The 23,428-nt window shown below is 45.3% G+C and overlaps 1 protein-coding gene across 2 annotated transcripts in view; it reads left to right on the forward strand.

Annotated features, from left to right (window-relative positions):
• The window catches only part of mcu (mitochondrial calcium uniporter), a 115,462-nt gene extending 94,251 nt beyond the window's left edge, over positions 1–21,211 (forward strand). The window contains exons 3-10 of one of the 2 annotated variants that reach the window (XR_013791034.1): positions 3,235–3,298; positions 10,878–11,048; positions 12,444–12,548; positions 13,626–13,786; positions 14,642–14,845; positions 15,485–15,601; positions 16,155–17,323; positions 17,361–21,211. Coding sequence is in view for 1 of the 2 variants with exons in the window: in XM_079513153.1 (XP_079369279.1) it covers positions 3,235–3,298; positions 10,878–11,048; positions 12,444–12,548; positions 13,626–13,786; positions 14,642–14,845; positions 15,485–15,601; positions 16,155–16,235 (903 nt within the window). In the remaining variant the exon portion in view is untranslated. The other variant, XM_079513153.1, reaches the window with a different exon arrangement.
• Positions 21,212–23,428: the final 2,217 nt, after the last annotated feature.

The following is a 23,428-nucleotide window of genomic DNA, read 5'->3' on the forward strand; positions in this document are numbered from 1 at the left end:
TCGGACACTAAGGGCTGTTAACTTGGCTCCAGTCTAGGTATCTCAGAACTCTGTATAGTCGGACACTAAGGGCTGTTAACTTGGCTCCAGTCTAGGTATCTCAGAACTCTGTATAGTCGGACACTAAGGGCTGTTAACTTGGCTCCAGTCTAGGTATCTCAGAACTCTGTATAGTCGGACACTAAGGGCTGTTAACTTGGCTCCAGTCTAGGTATCTCAGAACTCTGTATATAAGGACACTAAGGGCTGTTAACTTGGCTCCAGTCTAGGTATCTCAGAACTCTGTATAGTCGGACACTAAGGGCTGTTAACTTGGCTCCAGTCTAGGTATCTCAGAACTCTGTATATAAGGACACTAAGGGCTGTTAACTTGGCTCCAGTCTAGGTATCTCAGAACTCTGTATAGTCGGACACTAAGGGCTGTTAACTTGGCTCCAGTCTAGGTATCTCAGAACTCTGTATAGTCGGACACTAAGGGCTGTTAATTTGGCTCCAGTCTAGGTATCTCAGAACTCTGTATATAAGGACACTAAGGGCTGTTAACTTGGCTCCAGTCTAGGTATCTCAGAACTCTGTATAGTCGGACACTAAGGGCTGTTAACTTGGCTCCAGTCTAGGTATCTCAGAACTCTGTATAGTCGGACACTAAGGGCTGTTAACTTGGCTCCAGTCTAGGTATCTCAGAACTCTGTATATAAGGACACTAAGGGCTGTTAATTTGGCTCCAGTCTAGGTATCTCAGAACTCTGTATAGTCGGACACTAAGGGCTGTTAACTTGGCTCCAGTCTAGGTATCTCAGAACTCTGTATATAAGGACACTAAGGGCTGTTAACTTGGCTCCAGTCTAGGTATCTCAGAACTCTGTATAGTCGGACACTAAGGGCTGTTAACTTGGCTCCAGTCTAGGTATCTCAGAACTCTGTATATAAGGACACTAAGGGCTGTTAATTTGGCTCCAGTCTAGGTATCTCAGAACTCTGTATATCGTTGCTGTCAAGCAGAATCCTCTTATCTCCATATTTTAGCCATTTGCGTTTTTATATAAATTGACGGCCTACTAAACTTACATACTACAACGACACTCAAGAGTATCAAAAGTAGCAGATCTGCAAGCTCTAAAAGCGGCACATTTTGAACTTGTAGATCTGCTACTTCTGCTATTTTTCAATTTGAAAAGTAACCATTTTGGACATTATGAGGTTTCCACCCGACAGAGACGATATCCCAAAACTAATTTCATTATTATTTTAAAAAGCTTGTACATCAGCTATTTTCATTGCTTGAAGTGCTAGGGCATTAATTTATGACAACAATGTACAAAGTCGACACAGAAGTACAGTACAAAGCTTTCTTCCGGCAGACACAGTGTTAAGCTCAGGGCTCTGTATCCTGAACCCAGTTGTGTCAACCATGAAGTGACGGTGACAAAACGTACACGTGCGAGCACACACCTGCGCGAGGGCTTTCTGTAGTACGCATCACAGCAGCTGCAGAACGTACTGTACAGTACAGTAGCTAGGTTATCTATATGTATCTGTAAAACTGGCTCAGGAGCGCACGCACGCACACACACACATACACTCTGTGTACACAGTATGACTCCATGCGTTGTTGTGAAACAGTGCATTTTATGGTGCAATAGAGCTGTGTATGCATGCATGCGTGGGCGTGGGCGTCCTACTTCCTTCCCCCTGTTCATCAGCCACCCTGTCTCTATACAGTGAGAGGAGGTCTCTCCCTCCTCTCTCTCTCTCTCTCTCCCTCCTTCCCCCTCTCTCTCGCTCTCTCTCTCTCCCCACAGAGAGGAGGTCTCTCTCTCTCTCTCTCTCTCTCTCTCTCCCTCCTTCCCCCTCTCTCTCTCTCTCTCTCCCCACAGAGAGGAGGTCTCTCTCTCGCTACACAGAGAGGTCTCTCTCTCTCCACACAGAAAGGAGGTCTCTCCCCCTCTCTCTCTACACATAGAGGGGAGGTCTCTCTCTCTACATACAGAGAGAGGAGGTATTTCTATCTCTCTCTCTCCACACAGAGAGGACTCTCTCGCTACACAGAGAGGTCTCTCTCTCGCTACACAGAGAGGAGGTCTCTCTCCCTCTCTCTCAACACATAGAGGGGAGCTCTCTCTCTTTCTCTCCACACAGAGACATGAGGTCTCTATCTCTCTCTCCACACAGACATGAGGTCTCTCTCTCCACACACAGAAAGGAGGTCTCTCTCCCTCTCTCTGAACACATAGAGGGGAGGTCTCTATCTCTCTCTCTCCACACACAGAAAGGAGGTCTCTCTCCCTCTCTCTGAACACATAGAGGGGAGGTCTCTATCTCTCTCTCTCCACACACAGAAAGGAACAGCCTTGAGCTCAGCGCGGTAGGAAAACGTGACGAGCTCTCTGATTGAAAACATGTGTGGCCCTCGTGCCGTGCGGACAGGACACTCCCTCACTTCCGCATCGCCCAAAGGGAATGCAGCGCTCGTAGACGAGAAGAGAAAAGGGCTTTCCCCAGAACTCCCAACCCCCCCCCCCCCCCCGTCTCTCTCCTCTCAGTGTCTGACATATCAAAGATACCCCCCCCCCCCACAAGGATGCCTACTAGTGCTGAACATACACTGCTGTTGATCAAAAATGGGACAAAGTATATTGTGTGTGTGTGTGTGTGTGTGTGTGTGTGTGTGTGTGTGTGTGTGTGTGTGTGTGTGTGTGTGTGTGTGTGTGTGTGTGTGTGTGTCTGTGTCTGTGTCTGTGTCTGTGTCTGTGTGTGTGTGTGCACGAAAAAGGGAGTGTCAGTGTCCCAGCTTTCTTTTAGTTGTCCATGATACAAATGAAATAAATCTGTGCACGTGTACATTCCTTGGGTGTGGCTCTGCTCTTCGTATGGCATGAGAAGTGTGCGTGCCATGTTGTAACTCGACACCTTTATCTGTCTGTCCCTCGTTGTTTCATTTGTTGTTGCTTAGCAGCGTAAGCCGACAAACACATTGGGGCTATTATCATCACATGAGAGCTCTCCGCCTAGAAATGGCGGAGAGCGGTTTCACGATTGTTGACAGACAAGATGCCAGATTGAATTTTAAGATGAACAATAGTGGAAAGTAATTTAGTACATTTACAGAACAATTTTGAGTTGAGTTTGTACTTTACTTGAGTATTTCCAATTTCCAATACTATAATCAACTCCCCCTTTCTCTCTCTCTCTCTCCCCCTCTCTCTCGCCCTCTCTCTCTTTCTCTGTCTGCAGGTTTGGAAGGGCGCCCCCTCGTGGCAGGGCCAGAGACTGTTGTGTTCGTCCGCTGCTCTAGAAGGTACGTCATAAAAGCAAAGGTTTCAATCTGCTTTGTTCAACGGGTCATTACACTACGAAGCTCCATTTGACTTGAACAATCTTTCTCTCAGATCTGTTACCTCTCTTGGCCGCTTCAGGACTTCCTTGTATTCACATCTCGAAACAACCTGTTCATGCTTTTAATACTGCTTGTACTAACATTTATGTCTGACTTTTATGTCAGTACTGTATTCTATTAAGTTTAAAATGAGTTGACAAAACAAGAAGCTACACATACTTTGCTGTCAGGCAGTGTAGGGTTAATGTTTAAAGGGCGCTTCTGTGTACTGTATCTATATGGTTTGCAGTAGCAACCACCAAGAACATTATGAAGCATGGCCTATTTTATAACATTATGTCCTTCAGTACACATACGGTGTGTGTGTGTGTGTGTGTGTGTGTGTGGTGTAGTTGTTAGTTATATTGTATTAACATACTGTACTGTTCAAAATAACATAATGGAAATAAGTTGCATAGTGGTGGAGCTTACATTTGGCAGCCCCCTTTGTGTGTTGTATGTCATGTTTTATCTGTGTATAGAACCCACTCTAAAATGAGATGCTGCGTCTCACAGGGGAGATTCTGACCAATTTCTTCAACTGGTTGGCTTGTATGGCTACAAAAACATCCTAACTTTACATGATTGTACCAAATGGGCTCTATGCACACACGCCATTTTGGGAAGAACATGAGCCCCTTCCCTACTTCCTTCACAGGTGTTACCGCTGATACTGTACTAATGAAGGCTCTGTTGTTCCATTCTGGTCAAGTCAGGGTGCTGCTATTGTGTGTGTTGGCTCACTGTGGGTATTTAAGTGTCCTTGACCTTGAGTGGGTTCCAAATGGCCCGGTGCGGGTGTGTAACTCTGAGAGTGTACAAATGGAACGGGTCCATTTTTCCATCTGCATACTCTCAGAGTTATGGGGGGTCCTTGAAACGAAGAGAACCACTGCACACTAAATGGAACAGGGCATTAATTAGTAGGCCTATCATCTAGGGATGCGGCCCGGAAGTAGGAACTAGTTATTCTGTGTGCATGCTGAGCTCATTGTTTATTAAACACAGCTCTAGAATGTGGAGCGGAGCTCCTTTCACGCTGTTTCAACAAATAGCAGTTTAGGAGGACTTGGCCTAACGACATTATTCCAGCTGTGAGATTTTATTTTGCTTCAATCCCTGGTTCCTGGTTCGTCCACCTCCCGTGTAATCCCAGGCATACTCCACAGCCCGACAGGAGTAGTGCAACTTGTAACTAGGGATGTCCCGATCCCGATACCTCAATTTCTGTGTTAGCTGATACCGATACTGAATACCGATACCAGTGTCGTGATTTCATGTTGTGTTTATAGCTATCTAGCTATATATCTCGTGTTGTGTTTATAGCAGACTCCTCACTCAAATGTGCACTTGTAGTTTGGGCAACTCCAAAGCAAATTCCACATGTCCCAACATTTTATTTACCTGCCATAGTGTCAACCCCTTACCCCTGTGTCGGATCTGTGGTTAGACTGGCATTTTCACCGAAACCGATATGACCCGATATGACAAATAAGGGCCGATCCGATACTTTTCCCGATACCGATATAGTATCGGGACATCTCTACTGTAACCTACAAAAAAAGTGTTGTTTTGATGCGAGATGTCTTCATGGCCATATGAGCTGAGTCAGCCCCACGGTGAAAAGCCTGGGGTTCTCGCTTGTCAGAACACAATCTGTGTACTTTAATTACCGAGACTAATAATGAGCTGAGCTGGTTAATCAGACAGGACGGTTTGGTGTTTAACAGATAGCAGTCATTAATTTGGGATGATTTTGACGTCCACATCTGTTCCTCTCTCAGGGAGGAGACAGGAGAGACTAAAGGGCTTGACGTATCAGTTGAGCGTGGTGTCACGCAGGCAGAATAGCTACGAGCTACATGTCGCAGCATGACGCATTGTGAGCTTAGATCCGTTATTTACATAATACATTGAGACTTGAGGCAGATTCTACAAATGTATCCTAAATTCTAACAGTTATGTTGCTTTATCAGTGGTACAAACGTTTTCATGTCAAGAACCCCCAAATGATTGTTTTTGTTTTTTGTTTTTTTATTTATTTACCCAGGGTAGTAGCTGAGCACAAGTGCTCATTTTCAGCAACGCCAGTGCACATAGACACACACATTAAAACGTGGGAGCTGACCAGTACAACCACAGTCTTATACTGTTGGCCACTAAGCAGCTCCACTGGAGAAGTTGGAGGTTCAGTGCCTTGCCCAAAGGCACTTCAGCGGTGTTGGGTGGGTCCGAGGAATCAAACCGGCAACCTTCCGGCAACAAGGGCGCTCCTCTAACCGTTCTTAGGCCACCGTTGCCCCATTGTTCCAGGGACCCACAGAAGCAGTTAAAAATGTTAGCTTTAAACATACACATATTCAAACATTCTAATGTTTCATTTGGACTTCTCGTTCTCGCATACGTTGCTATTTTCGGGGCACGACACTGGCACGCAACCAAAGTACAAATCCGGCTTTTTTAGAAGAAAGCGAGCCCGGCAGAGAGAGGGGTGCTGAGAGGAGAACCACACGTACGCAGCGGCACTGCGGAGCATGCTGCTGATTAGATTTTGAAGTGGATTTTATTTTAATAGCGGGGGCAAGGTTATAGCACATAATACAGCGAAAGGCCGGGGGGGCGGGCAGCCGGTCGGCCCACGTGTCCAGACAGACAGAATGGCACAAGGCTGGAGTCCTCCATATTGTTAGGCCCAGGCAGGGGAACACAATGACTGGACTGTGTGCGTGCGTGCGTGCGTGCGTGCGTGCGTGCGTGCGTGCGTGCGTGCGCGCGCGTCCGCACATCTTCTTGTGGAGCGCGGTTGAGGGATCCTGGCTCTCAGACCTGTTTCTTGTGCCAGCCATGTTCCCTACAATCCATGGACGCGGGGCGGGCTGCGGCTGGAAAGATTTGCTGATTCACTGCAGTCAGTGCAGTGGTCACTACTTAGACCCTGTCACGACTATTACATAATCGCCCCAATCGCAATTATTAATAGCTGATCTACAAACATACAACGCGTCGCATATACGTTCCAATTTCCAATGCCAAAAACACAATTTAATTGTTAATAATTATCTGCTTGCAATTATCTGCTTGACAATTAATGGACAATTAGTTGTAATCTTGACACACAGCCCTAGTGGTCCTGAGGATGCGGAGGCGAAAGGGGGGTTATTGGGTACAACGGAGGCCAGCCTGGGTTTCCGCCACGCCTCTCCATCCTTACTGTTGACCACTGCTCTTGTCATTAGGGACCACTCAACAAGACAACGGGATAAGCTGTTTGCAGCTCATTATCAGCACAAGCTTGGCTGAAGACCAAACAGGGCAGCTTTAATCGGAAGGCAATTACTATGCCTAGACTCCCCAAAATGGCCCAGTGCATAGGCTAGGAGGTGTTTGGGACACAGGTGGCACTCAGACACACAATGGTAATTAGATTCGAGAGCTCCCTATAAAAGAATAATAGGCCCTTTTGGACAACAGCGCCGTAAAAATTGTTCTCGTACCATTTGATTGATCACATTGTCTGAGTCGTATCATAGCATAATAATGTGTCCTCAAGGCCTTTTTCAAGGACATCATTATTACCTAGGAATACTTAATGTGTTCCATTTCCAAGTCTAGTTTTTGAGAGGCGCTAGCCCCTCAAATGTCTGGCTTTTGGAATTACGTCACGTGGCAGCCATGGACTTTTTTTACGTTTGTTTGTAGCACTTTAAACAAACAGAGTGGAAGCCAAGTCTATGGACTTTTAATGTTTGTTCAGTTCAGAGCACTAAACGTGACATCATGTGGCAGCCAAGTCTATTGACTTTTAATGTTTGTTTTAGAGCACTTTAAACTAAACATTACCAGGCGCCCCTCACTTCACACAAGTGTGATTTTTTTCCAATTGTGAATAGAATTATTGACGGCTGGCATTAGTATATATATTCGCCCCATGGTGTCTTGGGGAAACATTAGGAAAATGATACTATATTGATCTTCCCAATGCCCCAGTGTAGACTGTAGATCATGCACATTTAGGCAAAAGGGCAGTTTGCTTGTTTAGTCTGGTTGCATCTGGTTTATTATGTGTGTGCGCATGTACTCTCTGCAGCAAGATAGTATAACTATGTACAGTATGTGCAGTACAGTATGTGTAGTATTATACTTTGATTAAAGGTTTGTTAACGTACGTATCAAATAGCTGAGTCTCACTGTCTCTCCAACTCTTTAGTATAAATATTCATGTTGGGATACCAGTTTCATATCAGAACAGAGTTCATTTGTCAGCTTAACATTCAGCAGAGAAAATTGGAATATTATGAAAAAGGCTGATAAATGGGTACACTCTTCTGATTGAATGAATTTGGTGACCCACCTGAAAATGCATTTCTGTTTATTATAGAACTGGAGAGAGGAAGACCCCTGCTATTAATAGCAATAATTACTATCAGAATATAGAGATTTATATTTATAGCTTTTTAACAATAAACTTTTTATTTTTTTTAAACAAAATCACACCGGTGTGAACTGAGCGGTGCAGGCTGTTCAACAACTCTGCTGGCTGGCTGGCCGGCCATAGTTATAGTGCTACGTGTGCCTTTGAGGCTGCTCAACAGTGCCACTTTAGGTCACCCAGCGGTATTGCAGCTGTTCTTACCCCAGACAGACAGACAGACAGACAGACAGACGCGGCCAGTCATTGGAGCAGTTAGGCCATAAAAACAAAAGAAAAAACATAATAATGTCATAATAATAATAATGACATAATGTGTTGTGTTTCAGCTTGCATGGACTGTCACTAGAAAATTGGTATTGCACTGCAGCGAGACAGTTTAGATATCAGGAAAGTATTTAGAAATGACTTGGCAACAATGACTTAGCAACTGCCTAAACACTTTTCTTGTTGTCCTAGGAAACGCCTCCCAGGCGATACCCCAAGGAGAGTATAGTTCAAACAAGCAGCAGTGAATAATTTACCAGTTCAAATCCGGTGTGAAGTGAAGGCTTTTTAAGTTTTTATTCATATGGCAGTCTCAGTTTGGCCACTGAGTTACCCCATGGTGCTGATATTGCTGCGCTGCCCCCTGCTGGGCCTGGGCCACACTGCATGATTTAGCTTCCAGGGATGGTAGCACATTCTCTGGCTTCTTCATCGGGGTGCCACTGACTGCCTGGTGGTGGCAGTTGGTGCGCTAACTAACCACAGCCTGGTGAGTTGGTGCACTAACTTACCACAGCCAGGCACCTGGTGAGTTGGTGCACTAACTAACCACAGCCAGGCACCTGGTGAGTTGGTGCACTAACTAACCACAGCCAGGCACCTGGTGAGTTGGTGCACTAACTTACCACAGCCAGGTACCTGGTGAGTGGGTGCACTAACTAACCACAGCCAGGCACCTGGTGAGTTGGTGCACTAACTTACCACAGCCAGGCACCTGGTGAGTTGGTGCACTAACTAACCAGCCAGGCACCTGGTGAGTTGGTGCACTAACTAACCACAGCCAGGCACCTGGTGAGTTGGTGCACTAACTTACCACAGCCAGGCACCTGGTGAGTTGGTGCACTAACTTACCACAGCCAGGCACCTGGTGAGTTGGTGCACTAACTTACCACAGCCAGGCACCTGGTGAGTTGGTGCACTAACTAACCACAGCCAGGCACCTGGTGAGTTGGTGCACTAACTAACCACAGCCAGGCACCTGGTGAGTTGGTGCACTAACTTACCACAGCCAGGCACCTGGTGAGTTGGTGCACTAACTTACCACAGCCAGGCACCTGGTGAGTTGGTGCACTAACTTACCACAGCCAGGCACCTGGTGAGTTGGTGCACTAACTAACCACAGCCAGGCACCTGGTGAGTTGGTGCACTAACTTACCACAGCCAGGCACCTGGTGAGTTGGTGCACTAACTAACCACAGCCAGGCACCTGGTGAGTTGGTGCACTAACTTACCACAGCCAGGTACCTGGTGAGTGGGTGCACTAACTAAGCACAGCCAGGCACCTGGTGAGTTGGTGCACTAACTTACCACAGCCAGGCACCTGGTGAGTTGGTGCACTAACTAACCAGCCAGGCACCTGGTGAGTTGGTGCACTAACTTACCACAGCCAGGTACCTGGTGAGTGGGTGCACTAACTAACCACAGCCAGGCATCTGGTGAGTTGGTGCACTAACTTACCACAGCCAGGCACCTGGTGAGTTGGTGCACTAACTTACCACAGCAAGGTACCTGGTGAGTTGGTGCACTAACTAACCAGCCAGGCACCTGGTGAGTTGGTGCACTAACTAACCTCAGCCTGGTGAGTTGTGAGGACTCCCGTTCTGTCGTGTGTCGCATACCCCCGGTTTCCCGTCTCTTCTAAAGCAGCGTTTCTGTTTCTGAACAGAGTTCGTGCCAGCTATAGGGATCCCCAGAAGAGAGGATTTATGTTTAAAGGATATTCAAGATTATTCCAAACATTACCATTTTTCAGAACTGCACACACACACACATTTTGAGAACTACTGCTCTAAAGTATCCTATCTGAACAAGGCACTAGTAAGTAAAGTAAAGCTGGTGCATTTGGAATATTTATTACCTGTTAATGCTGCTGTTCTAGTAAGAAAATAATGGATTATAAGGATACATGGTTCTTTGTCTAGTGCCTTCCGTACACAGTGCTGCTAGGCGTTAATTATAAATATAAGAAGAATATTGTTAAAGCGTACTCAAAAGGTGTGAGTCAGACACGCCTACAGAAGGTCAACAAAGACCAGACTGGTTTTGTTTACAGCCTTAAGGAATGTTAACCTCATCCAGAGAGACCTGCTCTTCCAGTTTAAATCATTGTTTCTACCAAATGTTTTCGCTACACGCACACAGACACATATCGTCTCTGTCGGGTTTGAAACCTCATATGTCCAAAACGGTTACTTTTCAGGATGCAAATTCAAAAGTAACAAAAGTAGTACACACCCTCCGTCAACCTAGTTCCCATATATGGGGGACATGGGGAGAGCAACGGACTTGAACTCATGCTTCCTTCATGCCTGAGTGTCCAAGTTGCTCCTTTACACCTGACAGGGGGGAGTTTCCCTGGTTGGACGTAGCGCGTGGAAGGAACACGTTATTCCAACCAGTTCCTTTCCCCTCCATCAGGCGCCCCGGCTGGCCAGCGGGAGGCAGTTTAGAGACCAGGATTACTGCATGTTTTTTGTGAGGGTACCTACCCTAGGGGACACGGGGAGAACATGCAAACTCCACACAGAAAGGCCCTTTCGCAGATCTACATGCTTGAAACGTGCTGCTGTTTCAATCTTGTGGATCAGCTACTTTTGATTATTTTGTTTGTTTGCTCAAATAGGGCGTTAAAAAACAAAAACACACACAGTTTTGTTAACGTACGTTTGAATATGGAGGTTTCTCCCCAACAGTGATGATAATCAATATAGACATTATAGCACAGGGGACATGACGTCTCTCTATTGTCCAAATTCATGGGCAGCGTGTGAAACATCCTCTTGTGTCTGTGTTTTCATGTGACAGAGGTGACGGTGCTGTATCAGAACGGGCTGCCGGTGATCTCCGTCAGTTTGCCGTCCCGGCGAGAGCGCTGCCAGTTCACCCTCAAGCCGCTCAGCGACTGCGTGGGAGTGTTTCTGGAACAGCTCAAAGCAGAAGACAGAGGCATCGACCGGGTCGCCATCTACTCCACAGGTATGTTCGTCGGCCAGGCCCGGATTAACAATGGAACTTAAGCGCCACGAGCCGCAGCTTGCAGGACCCTGTGCGAGACAGGGTATTTCAAATAGGTACAGCTGTTGCTTCCGTCGAGACTCAAAACCGTATTCATAGGTCACCGATTTCAGTGTAACAGTATTCATAGGTCACTGATTTCAGTGTAACACAACACAGGATCCCCCGCTAGTGTTTTTCGTCCTCCAACAGTTTCCTAACCACTCGGTGGGAGGAGATCCAGTTGGAGGAGCAGTGGCGATTGTTCTGGCGGTGTGTTGAACACATGCACATTCATTCACTGGGCGCGCAAACACAAAAGTGTCATTCTTGATTGTTAGGCGCGTGCGAATCACATGCACGAACGCGAAGGGATGATCATTCTTATTATTGTTTTGTGCTTTTGTGATAAAAATTATACGCTCACGAGTTGACCTTATCATCCTTATTCATAAACCTTTTAGGCATTTTTTAAATATTTTGATTAAAATCATTTAGTGACAATAGCCAATCTACATCGACACGCTGTGAACTTGTAGATCGGCTATTTGAACTATTTTTTTAAAATGCTTTCAATATAGTAAAAAATGGCAAAAACGTTTAGGCATAAAAGGTAAGGCGGCAAGATAGGGCCCCAAATGTCTTTGCCAAAAATAGCAGAGCTATAAGCTCGAATTGTGTTCCAACTTGCAACACGACGCATTGTGAGCTTGTAGATCTGCCAATTTGGGCTAGTGTTCCCCCCTGAATATGAATGCTGAGGTGCAACACAAGTCTTTTTTGATTACGATCATACCGTTAATCAAAATCATATCATCCACACACATCACACCCTATGATGGAGGTAATTGTGCGTACAGTATGCGTGTTGTTGGCACACACTTTTCACTGGAGCAGGTATTCAACCGTTTTGGTGTCGGTTCACGTTAAGCGTCCTGGTGCGTCGGTCGGCGTGGGATGTTGTTACCCTGACCATGAAATGGCTTTCCTGCTCTAATCCTCATTCCACCCCAAGGTGTTACTGTCCAGGAAAGTGTGCCGCTTGAATCCCCCTCGTTCAGTGTGATACCATCATACCACTACATCTGCTTTGCCTCGGGACTCATTTAAATGCTGACAGAAATGGGTCAGATGAAGAGAGAGATAACGGCGGCCTCATAATACAGCTAACCATTAAGCATTCTCTCTCTGTCTGTCTCTCTCACTCACTCTCTCTCTGGCTCTATCTCTCTCCTGCATTTCTTTCTTTCTTTCTTTCTTTCTTTCTTTCTTTCTTTCTTTCTCTCTCTCTCTCTCTCTCTCTCTCTCTCTCTCTCTCTCTCTCTCTCTCTCCAACCTGGCCTCCTCTCACTGTTCTCTGGCTCCTCTTCTCTCCAGATGGAGCGAGGGTTGCCTCATCCACAGGGATAGACATCCTGCTGCTCGATGACTTCAATCTCGTCATCAATGACACCACGCATCTGGTGCGACCACCGCATAGAGGTGAGGGCCAACTGCACAGCTTAAACATGTAGTGAAATGGAAAAATACGTTTTTCACACTTTTAGAGCATATCCGTGGTCAGCATATTATGGGCACACCTAACAATAGATGCCAAAACAATGGGAAAATGTATTTTTTTGTGTATATCAAAAGTCCATAAAAAGCCAATTTTAATTACCTCCTTTGAACAAAAACGTGCTGCGTGATGACATAACGAGGCCCACGTGAATTAAAATTAATTGCTGCACGTGCAATCGTGCAATCCATTGCTGCACGTTCCTCCAAACAGAGCTGATTTTGATAAGAGAGCTACTCGGTTTTTAATCTCATTCAAGGTGACATCCAGACAGTGTATTACTCATTTTAAACGTAATCAGCTCGCTAAAATATGTATCTGAAAACATTATAGGTTAGAAATAAGCCACGTAGTAAACCTGCAACCTGCTCGCCATTATTCAAGCTATTAGAAACTACGGCCTTTCTGTTCCTGATTTTGATAAGAGAACTACTCAGTTTTGAATCTCATTCAAGGTGACATCCAGACAGTGTATTACTCATTTTAAACTTAATCAGCACGCTAAAATATGTATCTGAAAACATTATAGGTTAGAAATAAGCCACGTAGTAAACCTGCAACCTGCTCGCCATTATCCAAGCTATTAGAAACTACGGCCTTTCTGTTCCTGCAATGTTAGGGTGCAGTAAAATTATAAAAGTCTGAAATGTTTGTCCTTGGCATGAACAAGTTTGAGAACTACTGATGTAGTGGAAGGCATTTTGAAGAATTGGCCTCAGGTTAATTAAGCGTTACACGAGGACAAGCGCACAACTTTCTTTTCAAAATCTTTTTATTCAGGTTTTTGTAACAGAAGCCCAGGGGCAAGTATTAAACAGACATATAAAATGTAAAAATAAAACTCAGTCCCCTATCCCACCCTCCCCCCACCCACAATACCAAGGATAGTCGGAAAAACAGTCTTGAGGAAATAAAAAAAAGACAAGTGCACATCTTTAGTAACACAAATAAAAGGTGTGCCTGCGTGCGTGTGTGCCTGCGTGCGTGTGTGTAAACCTCAGAGCTGCTGGCGCACGAGGAGGCCGGGAGGCTGAACGACGTGAAGCTGTTGGTGCAGCAGCTGTACACCACGCTGCGCATCGAGGAGCACCAGCTCTGCAAGGAGCGAGATCTGGTGGTTCGCCTGGAGGACCTCAACACTCAGCTCCGTCCCCTAGAGAAGGTCCCCAATACTTTCTCTGTCTGCTCACCCAAAACACTCCACCACATGGCCTCTGTCTGCCATTAAAGCCCATTAGCAATTCTAGCTGTCTAGAGTCATATAATTGGGGAATGCTGAAAGTGCAGAACATTTTTAATTCACATTTGCATAGATAATGTTGATTTGCATACCGAAACGTCTGAGGTTTCTTAAACCCCTTTTGCCCTTTAAATTTTCCATTCACATAATTTGGAACTTTTCTTCTTTGCATTATTTTAAGCACAGAAAATCCCGACGAGCAAATTCTGGAATAATTGATTCATTTTCACAATGAATCAATTATTCATTATTCATCAAAGTTCACAAACCTGTTATCCGTGCTGTTAGCTAGTTCAATTGAAGCATATCATGTAGTCATGGGACACAAGCTGTCCTTGAATCATTCTACTGTACAAATCAAATCATTTATTACTGTTTGCGCAAGATAGGGCCCTACGTCCTCCCGGTGGGGGCTCCTACGTCCTCCCGGTGGGGGCTCCTCACTGGCCGGTGAGTCAGTAGGATACAACAGCAGTGACATCACAGAGGGGAGAAATTAATTTGCGACTAAATTGGGGAGAAAAATGATTAGAAAGCAAATTATATCGTTTGACTCGAAGGTTGTTTGTGTGTGTGTGTGTGTGTGTGTGTGTGTGTGTGTGTGTGTGTGTGTGTGTGTGTGTGTGTGTGTGTGTGTGTGTGTGTGTGTGTGTGTGTGTGTGTGTGTGTGTGTGTGTGTGTGTGTGTGTGTGTGTGTGTGTGTGTGTGTGTGTGTGTGTGTGTGTGTGTGTGTGTGTGTGTGTGTGTGTGTGTGTGTGTGTGTGTGTGCGTGCACAGGTGAAGGAGGCCTTAAGTAAGAAGGCTGAGAGGCGTACCACCTGGTTAATTTGGGGGGGTATGGCCTACATGGCTACTCAGTTTGGCATCCTGGCCCGGCTCACCTGGTGGGAGTACTCCTGGGACATCATGGAACCCGTCACCTACTTTATCACCTACGGAACGGCCATGGCCATGTATGCATACTACGTGCTCACGCGCCAGGTGAGTTGATTGATTGAATTACTTTATTGACAAGTTTGTTAACTCTACAGGTAGCACAGTCAAAGGTTATGCTAAAATGATACGGATAAGATTGTTTCCATTGTGGTCTATAGAGTGCCGGTTTGGACCGTGACCCAAGTAGGATGCGTATACATTTTGAATTTCACCGTGTGCCCAGCCCAGGGAGCATACGTGTTATGAAATGGTGCTAATTTCTTTAGAAAAAAAATTAATTTTCAAACAGAGTTCAGAGTTTGAACATTCACATGTAGTTTGAACATTCATGTGTAGTTTGAACATTCATGTGTAGTTTGAACATTCACATGTAGTTTGAACGTTCACATGTAGTTTGAACATGCATGTGTAGTTTGAACATTCACATGTAGTTTGAACATTCACATGTAGTTTGAACATTCACATGTAGTTTGAACATTCACGTGTAGTTTGAACATTCACATGTAGTTTGAACATTCACACATAGTTTGAACTTTCACAATCATGTAGCTTAAGCTTCAGATGTAGATTGAGCTTCAGGTGTAGTTTGAGCTTCAGGTGTAGTTTGAGCATGGTTTCTGTACGTTTTGTGTGGTCGTTGTCTGTATATGTGAGTGTTGTGTTGTGTGTGTGTGTCTCGCCTAGGAATATCTCTATCCTGATGCCCGGGACAGAGAGTATCTGCTGTCACTCCACAAGGGGGTGAAGAGGACACGCTTTGACATTGAGAAGTACAATAAACTGAAGGATGACATCGCAGAGGTACAGTCCCTGGGGAGCTGTTAGCTGTATAGTATGCTGTGACTGAAATAGAGCATGTGGTGATGCCACCAGCAGCTGGTGTTGATACCATTCACTCCCCCCAACAACCCTGCTCCTTGTCTGTCTGTACTGTACTGTACCTGTCCTTCACCTCCATATATATATATACCTCTTTGATTGCGTTTTTTTGATTGATTGATTGATTGATTGATTGATTGAATACTTAATAATAGTAGTGCTGTGATTTTGTACTTTTCCTGATTTGTATGGAGTTAATGTTACTTTAATAGACCCCTGTGTATTTTTGGTTTCTTCCTATATTATATATGGAGTATACGTTGCTGTCCGTATATACGGACCTAGCAAATAACGTCTCCTAGCTGGGGGCCGGGGGGTACGTTATAAGGACACAAAATATTAATGAACTGATGGGTGTAGCCACATAAAAACATAATTTTAACAAAAATAAAAAATCTTCCACCTAGTATAAGGGGGGTCATGCCACTGCATCTTTAATGAATGAAGCATTAACGTCTCCCCTCCTCCTGTGCAGGTGGAGTTGGATCTCAGGCGTCTTCGGGACCCCCTCCAGCTCCAGCTCCCAGTTCAGCAGCTCACCTCAGGCAAAGATTGATGGAAAGACTGAAATCCCCCCGACACCACCAACCACCACCACCACCACCACCACCCCGACCCACCCTCTCTGAGCTCCTATATCCCACCTCACCCCTTAACCCCTCCAGCCCCCCCCCCCACCCCTCTGTCCACACCTTTATTCCCCTTTCCTCCCTCCCCCACATGTCCCTCCCAACAAGGCTCCGTCGCTCTCTTGACCGTGGGAGTTTGTTTTCTGTTCTTGTATTCTCCTTTTTTATTTAATTTTTCTTTTTACTTCTCCTGAATATAATTGCAAGCAACCCCCCCCCCCCCCCCCCCCTTTCCCCCCCATCGAAAGGAGGAGGAGGAGGAGGATGGTGGAAAAAAAGGCCCAAGAGCAACACTGAACCCCTTTTTTATCAACGTCCCGAGTGGAGATGATGATGATCACGAAGAAGATGTTGGAATGAAAATTGGGCATTATGGAATTATGCCTCAAGACTCCAGAGGGACAGCCCACAGAACCCTGGGAGGCAGGGCAGGGCGGGGGGGGGGGGGGGGGGGGGGGGGGGGGGGTTGGGGAGCGGACGGATGTATCGGGCCAGGAGGCACTCCACCTGAGAGGACTTGCAGTGTGTGTAATGTTCCGACACTCTGGGGACACACTGGGACACTGTCCCCCCCCGACTCATCCGATGGGGCCAGCGAGGTGCCATCGAAGTGTCGTCGTGCTTTTTGCAGCTGTCACACTACTATGTGGACACGCATGCATGCATGAGCGCCCCCCTGCCTGCCGTCAGGGGGCGGGCTCCAGAGGGGGGCGTTGTCCCACAAATCAAAGTTTACAAGGATGCCCTCCTCCAGCCTGCTGCACCCACCCTGCAGGTGTTGGGTGGGGGGGGTTAGGAAGCTCAGGGGTGGCGGCCGGACGGACCACCGGGTTGACCTTCAACAACATCCTGTGGCCAAAAGTCTGCTGCCCCTGCCTCCTTCCCTTTAGACCACGCCCCGCCCCCTCTGGGTGACGACAGTTGTCCTGCCCAGTGTGTGACCTTTATCGGGGGGCCTGTTGTCTTCAGGCAGGATGTGGGGGGAAGGTTCACTTCCTCTTCCTGTTGGCGTCCTGTGTACCGGGGGGTGGGGCGGGGGGGGGCCCAGTCAGTCAGTCTGCGCGAGGTTGAGAGTATACTACCGACAAAAACATCACTGTGTGTTCTTTTATTCCAAAAAATATTTTGGCACTTTTTATTTTGAAAGCCATAGTATATTTGTTATGAGAAAATATATAGAAATATATATAGATATATACAGTACATATACAATCAAAGTGAACAGAGGCTAGTTTTTTTCCCAGTGGGGGGATGAGCTCTCTCTTACAGACATCTTTTTCAGTAAAAAACTAATTTGCATTTCCTCCAGATCTCTCTCATCAACAAGAACACCCCTCAACTGTCCAGTGTGCACTCTCTATCTCTCTCTCTCTATCTCTCTCTCTTCTCTCTCTCTCTCTCTCTCTCTCTCTCTCACACACACTCACACACACACACACACACACACACACACACACACACACACACACACACACACACACACACACACACACACACACTCTCTCTCTCTCTCTCTCTCTCTCTCTCTCTCTCTCTCTCTCTCTCTCTCTCTCTCACAGACACACACAGACACACACACACACTCTCTCTCTCTCTCTCTCTCTCTCTCTCTCTCTCTCTCTCTCTCTCTCTCTCTCTCTCTCTCTCTCTCTCTCTCTCTCTCTCTCTCTCTCTCTCTCTCTCTCTCTCTCTCTCTCTCACCATTCTATACATTTACCACCTTGACCTAAACTGTCAAATAATAAACACTTTTAATGTATTCCACAGTTGCCTGTGAGGCATCCAACTAGATAACCTGCAGACCGCTCCAAAACAGCACGCGCTAACATGCAGCAACAGTGCATGGCCACTAAAGCAAAGCAAATGGATGGTGATGGATGGAAACAGGGTTAATATGGCTTTGATGTATAATATGCTTTGGAGCAGAAAAGCCATCAAAGGCCATATGATAAAGTCATCTTTATATTAATCTCATTTTGTGAATACTGAGACTATAGTGGAATATGCTAAAGTATGAATATATGAATTAAACCTACTTGTTGTGAGTGTTTCCCAGACATCCACTGAGGCATGCCGTAGATTGACTTTTGATGTGTTTTTGTGTATATGAGGGCTTTATATATGAAGCCAAGATATGGAGGAATAGAGAGATTGGATGGATGACTTGGGTGACATCTGCAATCAATCGTGATTTCCCCCCATTGGAAAGCATTACCGCACCATATTTCCAGGTTCCTAGACCATTTCTCAACATGGGATTTGGTCCATCTTTGTGACTGATGAAACCACAATGCCTGTGAGGTCCCATTTGACTGAATGCACAAAAAGTGTAACGTAGTGGCGAGTGCAGAATGCTCCCTCGCCTCGCCTCACCAAGCTTGGCAAACCGATCTCAGAAAATGGCCGTAAAAGGCGGTTCACATTGTAAATGGTACATCACTACGGCATTCATTCACAGGTGGTTCTCATCGTGAACTAAATTCAGAGTGTTCTCCTCCCACTGCTGTGAATGCTCCCTGCCCCCTTGGTAAGGCAGGGTTAGACTGCATGCTATGGTATGCCCTCGGTAGAAACTTGTGAGTGTGTAGGAGCGTTGTTGCAATTATAGATTTCATTGGGTCATTTTTCTTTGCCACCTCCGGCCAATGCCTGATTTGTACATGGTTTTACGCTGGTGTTGTGCATGGAAATAAGCCACACCACAAGCTCACTTGCAGCTTGTAGATTGGATGTATAACACCTGCGCACGACTGAGCATAAATCATGCTTTAGTCAGACCCTGGTAGGTTTTTTTTCCACAGACTGTTAAAGCCATATATATATATATATATATATATATATATATATATATATATATTTAACTGTCTACTTATTGCTAAGCTCTAAATAGGTTTCAAAGCCAGATTTTGGTCCACATTTGAACAGAAGGTCACCGTTGTAATGGTGTGGGAAGCACAATGACCTGACATCCCAAATATCCTGAGGCCCTGTCCGTGTTTATCTCCCGTTCATTTGTCATCTCCTGCTTCCGATCCTAGTGCGTAACTGCCGTTTTTTCCAAAGCTGAAATGCATGACTTCACGTCAAATCAAAAGTTATCCATGTCGATCTCGAGTTAGGATTCGTCCTTGCGTGTGTTGACATGATGCGTGTGATCTCCAAGGAAAATGGTGCCTTTTTGGATGGTGTAACAAATACGATAATGCTATAGATAAGAGGATGTTTATACAGTCATTTCTAATGTGAAGATCGTTGAGCCCGAGTTGAAACTTCAATCTCTTATTGCACTTCAGAAACCAGCCTCCACTGCAGAAGGGAGGGCACTTGCGTGCGCTGGGCTGGCATGAGGGGATTAGAATGAGTGAATCTTAGCAGGTGTATGTGTCTGTCTGTGTGTATCCACGTGCTTATCCGTGTGAGCGTACTGCCGTCCTGGGCACTGATAACCACGTCCATGAATCCTTCCCCCTAATCGCCGCTGCTCAGTAAGCGTATAAATCAGAGCACTCCCACCTCATAGGAATCAATAGCTTTAAATTCTACTTCTTGTACACACTATGCCAAGTTACTTACACACACACACGCAGACACATGATGTGATACTGTTTCCTTGGAGATGTGCTTTCCTTTTGGGCTAATTTTACACTGTTGCTCAACAGAAATTGAGCGTCAACATTTTTTATTAATTCATTTTTTTTACTTTATTTGAAAATGCCAAGGCCGGGTCCGCAGACCCAAGTGTAAATGAAACCTAAGGGTGTGAAGCCCAATCCTCCACACCGCGGACTTCTTCTGCGCTTCGCCACCTCCTCCGTTACGTCATGCCCACACATCCACCTTTTATTGCCTTGGTTTTTCTTTCCTTGAAAAAAGAATAAAATAAAAACAAACAAAAAAACAAACAAAGTATATCAAATATAGGAAACTTTATTATAAAGAGGGTGTTGCATGAATGTATGTTTACACGGGGAACTATGTAAAATAAAAAATGGGGGAAAAAAATGGATACGATTTATCAAGAAAAGAAAAATAGTTTAAAGAACATGGTTTGTAGAGAACTCTGTGAGTGTATAAAGGGGGAATGAATGAACAGGGCTACTACATCTTTACGGCCATGTCCTCAGAACGTCCTGTCCTGCCAAAAACAAATCCGACACAATCCCAGCCAACCCAACCAACCGCAAGTCTGCAACCCATCCTCCACCCTAGTTCTGCCCATGTCTATAGTTAGTTGCCCCCCCTACCCCTCAGCGTGTCATCTGCCTGCAATAGTCCCCAGTAGATGGAAAGACACCTTCGGTCCTGGGTGTTGTTTTGGGAGCTCTCTGATCTCTCGGACCCCCCCCCCCCATTGAACTCCTGTCCCAGAATCTAGTCCAAAGGGAAGCGTAGGCCAGGGCGCACTTAAAGAACCCCATTTCTAGCCTACTTCGTCGTGCGACGGTGTCGCGTGCCGGACTCCGCCGTATGACGGCGTGTCGGACTGTCACTTTACCTCACGGTTTCATCCCTTTTGTCCTTTTCATCTGTATCCATCCCCAGATCCTCTTTTTTCCGCTCTCCGATTGCATTTAATTTAAACGTATTTTTATTTTTTAATTTGGAACGCGTGTTTTTTTGTTTTGATGTTTCATCTTGTTTGTTCGTGTGCACTTGCAATACAAGTATGTTGAAAATGCCTAATAGAGTGGAGCAAAAATGTTGGGTTGAAATGAGCGTTTTCATTCGGACAGCTTTCTTTTTTTTGTTTTGTTTTTGTTGGTTTCTTCTGTTGACATCTGAAGCTGTAATGTTGGCAAAAAAAATACAAAAATAAAATGTAAAATCCTGTATCATTTATGAAATATGTATAAAAGAGAAATGTAATTCAGTTATCAATAAAATCCTTATCCAGTTTTTGGAACTGGTGGTCCAGCTTCTATTTTTTTCTTTTCCTTTTCTTTTGTCGGCACACAGTAAAATTCACAGTATTATTAGTTTATCCATTTGTTATTCTGAGGTGTGTGTGTGTGTGTGTGTGTGTGTGTGTGTGTGTGTGTGTGTGTGTGTGTGTGTGTGTGTGTGTGTGTGTGTGTGTGTGTGTGTGTGTGTGTGTGTGTGTGTGTGTGTGTGTGTGTGTGTGTGTGTGTGTGTGTGTGTGTGTGTGTGTGTGTGTGTGTGTGTGTGTGTGATTAATGTGACATATCAGATGCGCAGACAGTCTGCGTTTGGGTGTCCTTGGCTTGCAGTTCTTCCCCGTTCTAGCCGGATGTCCTATTTTATGAAGATACACTGAAGATAGCTGCTGAGGTGAGGCACGGCACTTTTATTTGTGAAGCACATTTCAACAACAAGGCAACGCAATGTGCTTTAAAATGGCATTAGGATGCATAAAACAAAACGTAAAAATATCAAATAGCCTACATTTACAGTGCAGGAGAAATAAATACAAACATTCTTTCATCCCGTTATAGAGATCAAATCAAATCATTGGATTTCAGCTCCATTTGCAGCATCAAAACATTACAATGAGATTATAATCATATTACATAGAGATAACTAAAAGTAATACAAATATATCCACTCCTTTGCAGTGTATGTTTTTAAGTTATAAATTCAATTCAATTAAATTTGAACAATTAATTAAAAAAAATACAGATCCCTTGTTATCCATTGCAGCGTTGTATTAACCCATTAAAACTGGGAAAGCATTTGTGTCATATGGAGCGTGTCTTGAGTGTTCAGGGTTTGATATGGTGGTGTGACGTGTCAGGAGGTGTGATGGCACGAGGCGTGACCATATATGGGAGTGTGATGTCACAAGGTGTGACCATATATGGAGGCGTAGGTGACTAACGGATGGAAGATGCAGGTTTTCATAGTAAATGCGTCCTGTCGCAATAATTAGATTTTTTTTTAACTCAAATACTTGCTTCTGGTGGTCCCCCTGCCACGCAGATCGACCAAATGCATATCGTTTTTGGGCTTGAGCACCGCTGATATATATATAGCAAGTAGCAAGCAACATAACGTTTTTCAGAAAACTGTTGGGATTTAGAAGAATCTTTTTTCAGAATGGGCCTCAGGTCTCAGGGTGGGACTATAAACTGGGTCCTCAGGTCTCAGGGTGGGACTATAAACTGAATCCTGCCAGGGAGCATAAAGACATGAGGCCAGCAGATCTACAGTACTGTGGGTTGAAAAGAAAAGTAATCACAGAAGAAGCTACCCATGTTCCAACTCATTTCTGCTAATGGCCTTGTTGATTAGAGTGAACTATTGATTTAAAGGACGCAGGAGAAGAAGAAACTGCAAACGTAAGGTCCATTTTAAAATATTGTAGCTATCAATTAATGGCATCTATTGTGCGTTTGTTTGGGATTGACCGGTGATCAAGTAATAAGTTAATGGCAACTTATTCACCCTCAATGGCCACACAGTCAACGTCGAGCCTGTTGTCTTGGAGGAAGTGATAGAAGTGATAGATGCATCAGCATGACAGTTGGCAGATAAGTCAAATTACTTTAATGAAGTGTAATTTGTTTCTGTCTTGTCTAAAATGAAGCGTTAATGACAGCTTAAAAACCACAGGGACGGAGAGAATCCAGGGTAGCAAGGGGAAGGAGGATAGATGTAGGATGGCAGATGAAGACTGCAGGAGATCGATCTCTAAAACGGGCGTGTGTTCGGCACGGGAGCCCAAAGGACAGGGCAGGGGGGGCCTCTAGAAAATGTGGCCAACTGGGATCCACTGTTCCAGAGCCATGATCTTGCATACAAGATCATTGGGCATACATTGGTCCGACATACCAGTGGCCCGACATGCCTGGCCGGTTAAGACACATATGTGGCCGGTTAAGACACATGCGTGGCCGGTAAAGACTCACCCGTGACTCCCACATGCCCTGCCGATTAAGACACATACGTGGCCGGTTAAGACACATACGTGGCCGGTTAAGACACATACGTGGCCGGTAAAGACTCACCCGTGCCCCCGACATGCCCTGTCAGTTAAGACACATGCATGAACTACCTCATGGCTCGTTCAAGATGGTCAGAATGGCCCCATTGGCATTTTCTGTCCAGGTGTCATGAATTGGCTCTGCTCACAAAAGGCTAAATGTTTAGTTTTTTACAGTCC

The sequence above is a fragment of the Electrona antarctica genome (assembly GCF_951216825.1).
Source record: "Electrona antarctica genome assembly, chromosome: 10".
Classification (NCBI taxonomy): Eukaryota; Metazoa; Chordata; class Actinopteri; order Myctophiformes; family Myctophidae; genus Electrona; species Electrona antarctica.